The 12507-nt window shown below is 41.7% G+C and overlaps 1 protein-coding gene across 1 annotated transcript in view; it reads left to right on the top strand.

Moving 5' to 3' along the window:
* The window catches only part of myo18ab (myosin XVIIIA b), a gene marked incomplete at its 5' end in the record, with an annotated part of 190909 nt that overhangs the window by 100770 nt on the left and 77632 nt on the right, over positions 1 to 12507 (top strand). The window contains 5 exon segments of the mRNA XM_080006919.1: positions 970 to 1156; positions 1501 to 1708; positions 2200 to 2309; positions 7317 to 7382; positions 10605 to 10733. Coding sequence (XP_079863045.1) covers positions 970 to 1156; positions 1501 to 1708; positions 2200 to 2309; positions 7317 to 7382; positions 10605 to 10733 — 700 coding nt within the window.

Below are 12507 nucleotides of genomic sequence, written 5' to 3'. Positions count from 1 at the left end.
TGCCTTTCCATAGGGTATATCTGGACTTCCTTGGGGCCTCTAGGTCCCCATAACTATAGGCAGAGGACCGTGCTCTGAGCTTTGCACGGACATCACCATCACCCAGGGCTTTTGGTTGGGGAATATCCAAACATTAACTTTCAGGATGACATCATCGATGCACTTGGAGATGGAGACTGAAACAAAGTCTGTGTATTCATCAATGTCCCCATCAGCTGCAACACAGAACATCTGCCAGTCTGTGGATTCAAAACAGTCCTGGAGAGTGTCAATGGATTCCTGTCTCCAGTGTTGAACTGCCCGAAGAACCGTCCGTTTTTTTCTTTTTTAGCTGTTGTCTGTAGGTTGGGAGGAAAAGAATAGAGGTGTGATCCAACCTTCCAAAGGCAGGCGGGGGAGAGGTTTGTAGCTGTCCCGTAGTTGAGAATGACAATGGTCAAAAGCCTGATCACCACGCGTCAAAAAGTTAATGTGCTGTTGATATTTAGGCAAGACTTTCCTCATATTAGCCCTATTAAAGTCGGCAACAACAATAGAAGCTGCCTCAGTGTGAGCATTCTCTAGTTCATTAATTACTCCATATAAGTCCTCTAGCACGTCTGGTTTATCCGCCTGTGGACTGCTCTGATTTTAACGAAGCTGTAGCTCAGAATCTTGCATGATTCTGGATCAATGCACAAAATTCCATACACCAAACTTTCATTTTATATAAATTATTTTTCCATTATTTTGAATGCCTTTTGAAGAGTTTGTTTCGCCTTCATATCTTTTAGAAATCCAAAATCAAGATGAATCCAGAATTGAATTCTTCATAATTGCACCAGCGGCACCCTGAATCGAAATTGAAACCCTGCCACTTTTTCCCTAACTGTATTACTCCACGATGCTACCGCTCATATCACCAATTGCTGTTTCTCACATACACCCCCCCTCCCGCCATGTTGACCCTGACTCCATGGTCACCAACAGGAAAAACATCAGCGGGCTGTTCGCGGGGAGGGCGGGCGGTGCCACGGTCCTGTCAGGCTCCATCGCCGGCCTGGAGGGCGGCTCACAGCTGGCTCTGCGGCGCGCCACCAGCATGAGGAAGACCTTCACCACGGGCATGGCTGCCGTGAAGAAGAAGAGCCTGTGTATTCAGATCAAGTTGCAGGTGGTGAGTGAAGGGTTTTTTATATGGTGGAATGTCTGATGAGCGGGAAACGTATAAAGCGTGAAAGCGTCCATGAGAGAAACAAAAGATTGGTAAGACACTGAATGATAAAGCTGGAGACCAAACCTCCTGGAAAGATTCATGATGCACTGAGAATGTACTGCAAATACCATCATATACTTTTACTGCACAGGTTAGACTTGAACTGGTATTCTAATATTCTAGGGCCTGTGCATAATGTATGTCATTGAACCTCAAACATTAGAAATCTCTCATATACTTATCTGTGCCAGAATATTCCAAATTCAAGCTTCTCTCTTATTTATTTTTCTTGTCAATATTTTAAGGACGCTCTGATTGACACAGTGCGTCGGTCCAGGATTCACTTCGTACACTGCCTGCTGCCCAAATCTGAGTCAGTCAGTGCGGGAGGCGAGCCCCGTGTGCCCCACGGGGAAAGCGCAGACTCCAGCCTCATGACCCTGGATGTGGGCCTGATCAGAGCCCAGGTCCGCGGCTCCAAGCTGCTGGATGCTCTACGGATCTACAGGCAAGGTAATCCAAGGCAGGTTTTACACTCTTTCATCCTTAAAAAAAAAACGTTCTAGAATATATGATTGAAGCATAGTTAATAATTTAGAAATCAGTTATTTGATCAGAAAATCAAAGTTACTTTTCCGAGAAGCTACAGGCCACTGAGGCTCTATCTAGGCTCTTCAATCATTCATCCACGCCCAACACAATGTTACTTGGTTGACGACTTCAGAGTTGAATTGGAAACTTCTTCAATTTGGGACTTGAGCTTCTTTCATTTGGTACTTGAACTTCTTCAGTTTTGGAATTTAAATTTTTCAATTTGGCAATTTAACTTTAATTTAGTAATTGAACTTTTTTAATTTGGGAATTTAACATTTTTAATTTGGTAATTTAACTTCTCCAAATTGGAACTTGAACGTCTTCAATTTAGGAATTTAACTTTTTCAATTTGAACTTCTTCAATTCTTGATTATTAATGAATTTGAGTTCACCGCCCCCCTTCTCCGCAGGATATCCTGATCACATGGTGTTCTCAGAATTCCGTCGGCGCTTCGACGTGCTGTCGCCACACTTGGCCAAGAAGCACGATCGCAACTACATCGTCACAGATGAGCGGAGGGTAAGTCCCTGCGCCAGGGTTCTTATCTTATGACATTGCCTCCTTAAAGATGAAGAAATTGTTCTTCAAAAAGACCTTGTGAAAGTGCTGGAATTTTATTTTATATGAATCAATCCTGCCCTGCGCGCACCCCTACCTTCCAACCCCCCCCCCCCCCCCCAAACACACACACACACACACACACACACACACACACACACACACACACACACACACACTTCCAGTTTTACTGTGTGAACACTATCTGTGAACCTTGTCTCCCTCCCTCCCTTACCCTTTTCTGTCCTCGTCTGCATCCCTCTCCACACTCTAAGAGCCGCTCTCATGTGTAATTAATTATGATTGTGCAGCCTGGCAGCATACGTACACTGTACTGATTAATTACTGGCAGTGTGAGGAGTTCTCTCTGTCCCGACCCCCCCCTTCTGTCTCTCTCTTGCTCTTTCTTCCTCAGTTTTTTTTTTCTTCTTCCCATCTTGTTATCTTTCAAGTCCCCTTTGTGCGGGAGGTTGAGTGCGCTACGAACATCATCCCCACCCCTACCAAGCATATAATTAATGTATTTTCTGCTGGGCTTTCCTAGTCCAGGATTTTCCATCATCCAATAATGTAAATGTATAATATGAATAATGTACCTCGCTTGCCTTGTTTATCCAAGCTCCGTGGGAATGGCGATGGAGTCTTAAATCAAAACCATCGCTTAATTCCACTTCATTTACAGTATATGAATGTCCACAAACCTATGAATGTCTTACGTTATTTACTCACAACCTGATCCATAAACATGAAATCAATACATCGAAGGGAAAGCAACGTCCAGACAGCCGATGTTTTTTACATCTTCAACTGTAATGTTAACAGCAGAGCCGCGTTCATAAAAATAATCTATATACAGTATATTTTAGTACATTTCAGTATATAAGTCCAGGAGTTTGGGGTCACATTGGAGTCCGCCTGTAATTTCAGGATGTCCACAACAAAATGATTATTTTTATGGTAGATATATATTTTTTGTACATTTTCTAATATATTCTTTCACAATATAATATATACTTTATAATTGTATAATACACACACACACACACACACACACACACACACACACACACACACACACACACACACACACACACACACACACATATATATATATAGGGGATGGTAGCTCAGGAGGTAGAGCTGGTCATCTAGTTATCTAAAGGTTGCTGGTTCGATCCCAGGCTCTTCCTGCTAGCATGCTGTAGTGTCCTTGAGTAAGACACTTAACCCCTCATTGCTCCTGATGGCTGCGTCCGTCGGTGTTTGAATAATTGTAAGTCGCTTTGGATAAAAGCGTATATATATATATATATATATATATAAGCGTATGTATATATATATACACACAGTATACACCGTCTACTTTATTAGGTACAGCTGTTCAATTGCTTGTAAACACAAATTGCTAATCAGCCAATCACATGGCAGCAACTCATTGCATTTAGGCATGTAGACGGCAGGATTTAGGCAGGATGACTTGTTGAAGTTCAAACTGAGCATCAGAATGGGGAAGAAAAGGGATTTAAGTGACTTTGAACGTGGCATGGTTGTTGGTGCCAGATTGGCTGGTCTGAGTATTTCAGAAACTGCTGACCTACTGGGATTTTCACGTGATACGATCTAGGCTTTAGAGAGAATGGTCCGAAAGAGAGAAAATACCCAGTGAGCGACAGTTGTGTGGACGAAAATGCCTTGTTGATGTCAGAGGTCAGAGGAGAATGGGCAGACTGGTTTGAGACGATAGAAAGGCAACAGTAACTCAAATAACCACTCGTTACAACCAAGGTATGCAGAATAGCATCTCTGAACGTACAACACGTCGAACGTTGAAGCAGATGGGCTACAGTAGCAGAAGACCACACCGGGTGCCACTCCTGTCAGCTAAGAACAGGAAACTGTGGCTACAATTTGCACAGGCTCACCAAAAATGGAATAGAAGATTGGGAAAACGTTGCCTGGTCTGATGAATCTCAATTTCAGCTGCGACATTCAGATGGTAGGGTCACAATTTGGTGTAAACAACATGAAAGCATGGATCCATCCTGCCTTGTATCAACGGTTCAAGCTGGTGGTGGTGGTGTAATGGTGCGGGGGAGATTTTCTTAGCACACTTTGGGCCCCTTCGTACCAATTGAGCATCATTTAAACACCCCAGCATACCTGAGTATTATTGCTGACCATGTCCATCCCTTTATGACCACAGTGTACCCATCTTCTGATGGCTACTTCCAGCAGGATAATGCACCATGTCACAAAGCTCAAATCATCTCAAACTGGTTTCTTGAACATGACAATGAGTTCACTGTACTTCAATGGCCTCCACAGTCACCAGATCTCGATCCAATAGAGCACCTTTGGGATGTGGTGGAACAGGAGATTCGCATCATGGATGTGCAGCCGACAAATCTGCAGCAACTGCGTGATGCTATCATGTCAATATGGACCAAAATCTCTGAGGAATGGTTCCAACACCTTGTTGAATCGATGAAACGAAGAATTAAGGGAGTTCTGAAGGCAAAAGGGGGTCCAACCCGGTACTAGCAAGGTGTACCTAATAAAGTGGCCAGTGAGTGGGATATATATATATATATATATATATATATATATATATATATATATATATATATATATATATATATATATATATATATATATATATATATATATATACACAGTGGTACCTCGACTTACGACCACATCTACTTATGACTAATCCAAGATACGAGTAGTGATAGTCGCGAAAAAAAAAATGCTCCAAGATACGACCGTGGAAATTTGCAGTTGGCGAGTCAGTGGCCAGTCAGCAGTCAGTCAGCGGGCGACCTACATCGTGTGTGCACGTAGTTCGTGGCTTATCCATATTTTTGTCATAATAACTGTGTTTGTGCTTTGTATTTTTGTATTTTGTATTTTATTTTCACCCTTCATGATGAGTCCTAAGAAGAAGGATAATGGGAAAAATAAAAGGGCAATGATTCCCATTGAAACTACGAAGGAAATCAAAAATTGCTTCGGCATACGACTATTCTTATAGAACCCATTACAGTCGTAAGTCGAGGTACCACTATATATATATATATATATAGTTTTTCACATCTCACAAAACATTTACTCAGTTGCATAGTCGTTACTTTTTTTTATTGGTAAAAGGTTTAAGTTGAATGTTAAACCGCTCAGCTCATTCTGCCCATTCTGGAATCCCTGTATTAGACAACAGGCTAACAGATAATTTTAAACCTTTTTGCTACTATTGCCAAGAGGGGGTAAGTGGGAATAAATCCCGGTTCAGGTCAGTCTGGAATAGGTACGAGGTTCTAGTGTACATTTTTTAGTGGACTGATCTATACAAATGGCAACATGGGCCATGGATCATTTGAAGGGGGCCGTACACAAAAAGGCTGTGAAAATAAATGACCATCATCGGCCGGAAAGACTTAACTTGATCACTTTGGTAAATCAATGAAAGGGCTTCTCTTTCCTTTCACACATTTTAACCGGACCGGCACTTTATCTCACCCGGGCTGGCACAACTCCTCAGAGATGAGCTTAGCAATGATAGGGCCACTTAGAATTAACTAATGGGGACTGTGCTCCCTGGGGAAGATTTAGTGAGAGCACGTGTGTTTTAAAGGTTTGGAGTGGAGTTTTGAGCATTTATTTATTTTTGCAAACTAGTAGCAATTCTGATTGAGCTAGTTGCAAATGTATACGCAACAATGTAACACATTGTTGATATCAAACACAGAAATTCTTGATATCTTGATATGTTTAATTCTCGATACAGTATCAAAACCACTTCCCATTGCTTTCAATGCAGAATCGGGGGAAAATAGTGTCACTCTCTCTCTCTCTCTCTCGCTGTATACACTCTCACCCCCAAAGTTTTGCCCTTGGGCTGGTCCACTTAAGCGCTCACCCTGGCCCGTGCACTCAAGAACGTCCCCCCTGAAACAGAGCTCCGGTGCCCTTGGTGCTCCAATCTCCGGACAACCGCTCCCCAGCCTGACCCGTGTAACCCACACTAAAGCAATCACCCCAGACCACGCACACAAGAAAAAAATAAAATAAAAATATAAAGCAATAGAAGTAGTATTTTTATTAAAGATTTATTTAGTTAATTTATTTGATGTTATTTTCTGATGTTAACTGAATGAATAAAAAAGACTGCGTGCGCTGTCCTGATGCTCTTCTCTTGCCTTACAAAAGTCTGAATAAACTTTTAAATTAGGCATTGTAGATCTAAAATGAGTGAAGTTCAGCAACAGGATTGCTTATTTCTCGCCTCAAATTTGTTCAGAAACAGATTTTGGTGGACAGATAAGGGGAAATCAGTGAAAGTTAGCATGTAAATACAACACGAAACTCATGCTGAAACCTCATTGGCTTACTTCACTTCAGTGTTCCTACTGCCAGTGCGAATGCCACCAGGAAAAAAAAATCCCCAGAAGGTTTTGTTCTCGGGGGACCTCCCCAGTTCCTAGTTCCCCTAATGGAGTCCCCAGAACTGTTTGGTCCGAAAATGCCTATTGTTGATGTCAAATGCAAAGTGTACATTTACAACTAGTTCAATCAGGGTTACTAGTTTGGAAGATTAATAAATGCTCCATCGGCTTGCAATAGGAGTGAATAGGGAAGACACAGACACCGAAACGGTCTGCTTTTAATCTGGTAAAGGTTGACTTGACAGACAGAAAATAGACATGCCATATTAGAACCTTGAGTCTTTGACTTGTTTTGGCCTTTCAAATTGCTCAAGGGAGGTAGGAAAGCGTAGGAGGCTGGCGTGTGTGTTGGTGGGGGTGTCAGTGGTTGCCATGGAAACATGCCGGCATTCATTGGGGACGAACAGGTCATGTGACTTGCGGCCCGAGATAGCTCTTCTCTCTGAAGCACATCTGTTTGGTTATTTTTGCTTTTGTTTTTTTTGTATTCATCCAAATAAACAAGTTTATTGTTTTGTTGTACCAGGCGGTGGAGGAGCTGTTGGAGTCCTTGGAGCTTGAGAAGAGCAGCTACCACATGGGGCTGAGCAGGGTGAGCAGAAACACATCTTCTACTTATGAGAACATTAGATGCAAGGATCGTCACCACAATTCAAAACCATAATTTCTCTTAAGCTCATGAAGGATTTATTTCATTGTAATTGCATTTTATTTTTAATTCAATCACTTCACCCCGGGGGGAAACGGAATTGAATGATTATTCTAAATTAAATTCCACAATCGTGATGAGTCAGACTGAAAGCTCTCCATGAGTCCTGCTGGTAAATATAATTCACACATGATACAGTAAGTCCAATCAGTCAGTCTCTCCAAGTTTAATTTCCGTAACACATTATAGAAACCGAGAAGCGTGATTGTAGGCAAGTGATTGCATGTACTGTCACAAATAATTTATACACTGCAAATATTGATTCAAGAGCCAGCATGGGAATAAAAAAAAAAGTCAAAAATAAAATTGCAATACTTAAGTAAATCGATTTCCTTTCTTCCATCCCTGGAACTCTCTCTCTCTCTCTCTCTTTCTCTCTCTCTCTCTCTCTCACCCACACAGATAAACACACTGGCACAGCAAATGCAGATGCTCATGAAAATCACACACACACACACACAAAGTGGACAAAGTACACACAGTCACACAATGGGTCCTGCAAAATAAGTTGCCTGCTGTTTTCTCCCTCCGCGGTCACAACTCTCTCTAGCTCTCAACATTCTCGCCTTGCTCATTGTCACAGCGATTGATTTTCGGCGCACACACACACACACACACACACACACACACACACACACACACACACACACACACACACACACACACACACACACACACATACACACACACACACACACACACACACACAAACATTCACAAACCCCTATTTTTCTGCATTAAGACTTGGCATGTGTCAATAACCCTATCAAGATAAGATAAGATAAGATAAGATAAACCTTTATTAGTCCCACATCGGGGAAATTTACATTGTTCCAGCAGCAAAAAGGGGACAGCAGAACATAGAGAGCATATCAAGGTAAGCACTATAAACAATATAAAATATATAGAAACAAAAACACCAGAAATAGAAATAGAAACCAGAGTACTATCTACTATCCAATCACCAATTAGCCTGAGCCAGATTCAAACTCTTTGAGATGGAAAACAGAAAATGGTGAGGACAAAAGACAATCTGGCGGATTGTTAATTAAAACATTGGAAAAGAGTCATCAGTTGGAAAAGTTCCTGAGAGAGTTGTTTCCCAGGGGGGGCCTTATGTCGCCGGCGTGGGTGTTCTTCGATGTATTTCATCTCCATTCTCCGACACACGCAGAAAATCTTCTGAGTTTAGATGGTTGTAAAATAAATGTGTTTGTTTGAGGTTGTTATAAATATGGTGTAATTGAAATAGTGTAAAGGTCGCTCATAATAGTGTAATAAAACACATATTCCTTATGCAGAAGAACCATATATTGATTTTGGACAGGTAATTTACCTCAAACCAACTGATAATAACTCAGTTATACTTTTTTTGCAAGATTTCTAACATTTGCACGATTCAGCAACATGATTATGGTCTGTTCAAAGACTTGCAATCAAAAGATCTACTGTGTATAATGTTGAAATCAATGGACTTCCAAGATGGTTTCCAATAATGTTTGCAATCTTTTATGGTCCCATTTGGTTCCTCTTTGGATTTAATTTAATTATTGATTTGATTTTACAACTTCATTTTAAAGGGGTATTTTATTTTGGAGTTTTTGGGGTGAGATTCCGGTCTGTGGTACACAGTATCGCAAGTTTCCCCTCAGAATCACTCCATCCTGACGTCAAGCTGCAGGAGTTATTATATATCATGGAACAGTAAATTGCCAACCAATGAAGCAGCACGACACATTCCCTGTTAAAGGAGTTCGGTCTAACACTGAACTACTGAGGTGCCTGAGACCAGGGAAGACATGGCTGACGCGCTTGATGTTAAAAATGATATGCTCACTTGATTGCCCTGTGCTAAACAAAACAAACGCATTTAGACAATCTTAATGTGGGAATCCACAGTGGTCCATTTATTCCCAAACAGCACATTGTCCACAGCAATTCCATCATCATAGCAGCAAGGGGCCGCGTGCAAGCGGTCAAAAACCCTTTGCCCTTCCGGGTCCAACACCTTCCAACAACATGGTATTTCCTACCTATATACCTGAAGTCAATTTGCAGACATGCGCCACCCAGTGTTACACAAACAAAATTACAACATGAATACAAAACAGCATTTTGGCTCTTAAATTCCCCCCTTGCGAAGTATAGCTTTTCACTCTAGAAGAAAAGGAGAGTGATCAGAATGAGTGTAATCAACCAAAGTTTTACAATCTCAAGTATAATCAAGATGCCAAAAAGTCATATCAATATATATACACGCACAGTATGTTAAAGGTGAAATTAAAGTGAAGCTAACAAAAAGACAGTGCCTTGAGTTTGCATATTGCGGTATCCGTGGGTTCACTGAGAGCTTTTGTCTTTTTCTCTTGGGTGTATTTGCTCGTGACCCTTAAGTCTACATGCCTTTAAGTCTCAATGGGGCATCTATTTCAGAAAAAAATGGTTTCCTCACTTGGTACACAGGTAGAACACACAAAATTAGGAACTCCATGTGTTTCATGAATTCAAACATTTTCCACATGCTCTTTTGTCAAGAACAAAAGTCATCGTCATTTAAGTAACGATTTATTACAGCGGTGTTATGCAGCCTCGATTGGAAATTTTAATTTTTCAATAGCTTAACACGTTCCATATAGATCAGTCATCAATGTGTTATGATGCCATCACAGTAGGACACTTTTCTTTTTGACAAAGCCCTTTTTTATGTGTTTTTCCTCAGAATGCAGTGGGATGACTGTAGCGATCCATGTAGCGTCCAATGTGTGTCCCTTTAATCAAGTTTTTGTGAAGATGCGACCGTATCTTCAGCTGATGCAAATAACATGCTAATGCCATCAAGACTATTTAATCAGGGTGTTTGATGAGCACTTGCACGATCATCTACATATATCGTAAAATCAGCGACACATATCTGATATTTCAACATTCCCCTTGCAGTGGCTCAGTATCTTTCTTCAAGCCTTCAAGTCATTAAGAAAATATATGTTGGATGACTTCCGGAACTGATAGTTTCTGATAGTGTTTTGTAGAATGTCTGTAAATATATAAGAATACATGCATACATGGATGTTCCACCCATACTTACCAAAAATCCATCATCTCCAGGTGTTCTTCCGAGCCTGGACCCTGCCCAAGCTAGAGGAGCAGCGCGATATGCAGACAAGGAGGAACATCACACTGTTCCAGGCTGCCTGCTGCGGATTTCTGGCCAGACAGGCCTTTAAGAAGAGGAAGGTAACTGAACTGCTCTCAACAGTGTGCAAGGGCTGATCCAGATGCTGTCAGGGTTGTTGCTCTTCGGATGTAGCCTTTATCATTTTTGTTCATTGTGTTTCTTACCCCCCCCATGAAGGTTATGTATTTTGCACTTGTCTATCTGTGAACAAAATATCCGTCGAGGTCATGGATTGTCAAAATCTCTCTTGTGTTGATTTTGTGTAATGGAAGAAAGGTGGAGAGGATAAGGATGCTTTTATTCACAGCAAGTTCATTTTTCAGTAATGGTCAAACCAACTGCACCGAAGGCATTGCCGTAGTCTTGCTGCATATTAAAAAGATGGGTCTTCAATCTCCTATGAAAGACGTGTAGTGATTCTGCCATCTTAACAGCAGTGGGAAGTTTACTTTATCATTGTGGTGCTAGTGATGAATCATGCTAGATATGCTAGAAAAGAGTTGTGCCTGGGATGAGATATGTTCCAGTCCTGGTAGCGACGATAGGGCTAGGCGACCTGCCAACAGAGTGATGAGGGTGGAGTTTGAGGATGGAGTTTCACCTGACCATTGAACCTGACTATTGAAGTTGACCTTTAATTGTAATTTAATCCGGGTATGGCATATTGCACAGTGTATGAGCGCAAGAGTATGTAAGAATTTAATAATGAGTCTATGTAGCGAAACAAATCCAGCAAAATAAAACACAATATTCTTGGCGTTGTATGTGGGCATCAGAAAAACCTGGTCGGGAAAAACCTCCATGAGGAAAACCCAGATGGCGCATCCAGGGAAAAAGATAACAAGGCGAAGAAGCAACAGGACGGATGGTCGAGGAATGGTCAGCACTCCAGCGTGGTTCCAGTGGGTACCGCATCTTCACCGCATTCACATCTTACGCGAAGGCATCATGCTTATAACGGACACGTCAACCCGAGGTTCTGTCCTACAGGTGCTAACAGCCATTGCTCGATCATCCTGTCAAAGGTCGCAGTATCAGGGTCGTCATTTCCTGGGATAGGAGACAAAAGCAGAGGATCAGTTTCTGCCATCACAGCCATTTGCTGCACCCCCACAACCTTCAAAATCGTAGCGTGGATGATTGGAGCAAGCTGGTAATATATTCTGAAGGGTGGGTACTTGTGCATCGCGAGAGGGGCCACTTATGATAAGACCATAACTTTATCTTTGCCGAGTCCAGATGTTCGAAGCTCCTAACAAGCTCTTTGAAGTAGTTCTTTGTTCAACCATTCTGGGACTCCCCATCACTCCCCTTGGAGATCGAACATCTCCACATAAGGTACTGAATAAAAGAGGCTTCAAAGAAACACAGAATAAAACAAATAACAATGAAATGCAGAAATGCATAACATCTGATGAATATAAGAAGGAAACAAATAACGAGCATTATAACACCAGCTTTGGATACTAGAACTCCCCAGTTGCCGTACATTTTCTCGTTAGGCAGTATTCCACTGCCCATGGCCGGCATTGTCCTTTAACTCTTTCCTAAGGTTTTTAGGTTTGGCCAATGCAACGGTGAATTTCCATCTGGGGCCATGTTAGGGATAAACGTAGAACATTACACACCAAACATAGCACATACGCCTTGCTGTTCGGCTAGGTTCATGTCTAGGGCCAAACGATTTTGCCAGGGTACTTGGGAAGTTATGTCTAGCTGCTCACCGAGGGCCTCGAACAATTGAAACATCTAATTGGCAAAGCGTTGTTGATTATAATAGATGTAGTTCACCCAATCTACATTTTCGTCAATTGTTCACCAGGGACAAAGTAT

Source organism: Zeus faber (genome assembly GCF_960531495.2).
Source record: "Zeus faber genome assembly, chromosome: 9".
Taxonomy (NCBI): domain Eukaryota; kingdom Metazoa; phylum Chordata; class Actinopteri; order Zeiformes; family Zeidae; genus Zeus; species Zeus faber.
The sequence above is the reverse complement of the archived record's forward strand: the minus strand, read 5'-3'. Positions and strand labels throughout refer to the sequence as shown.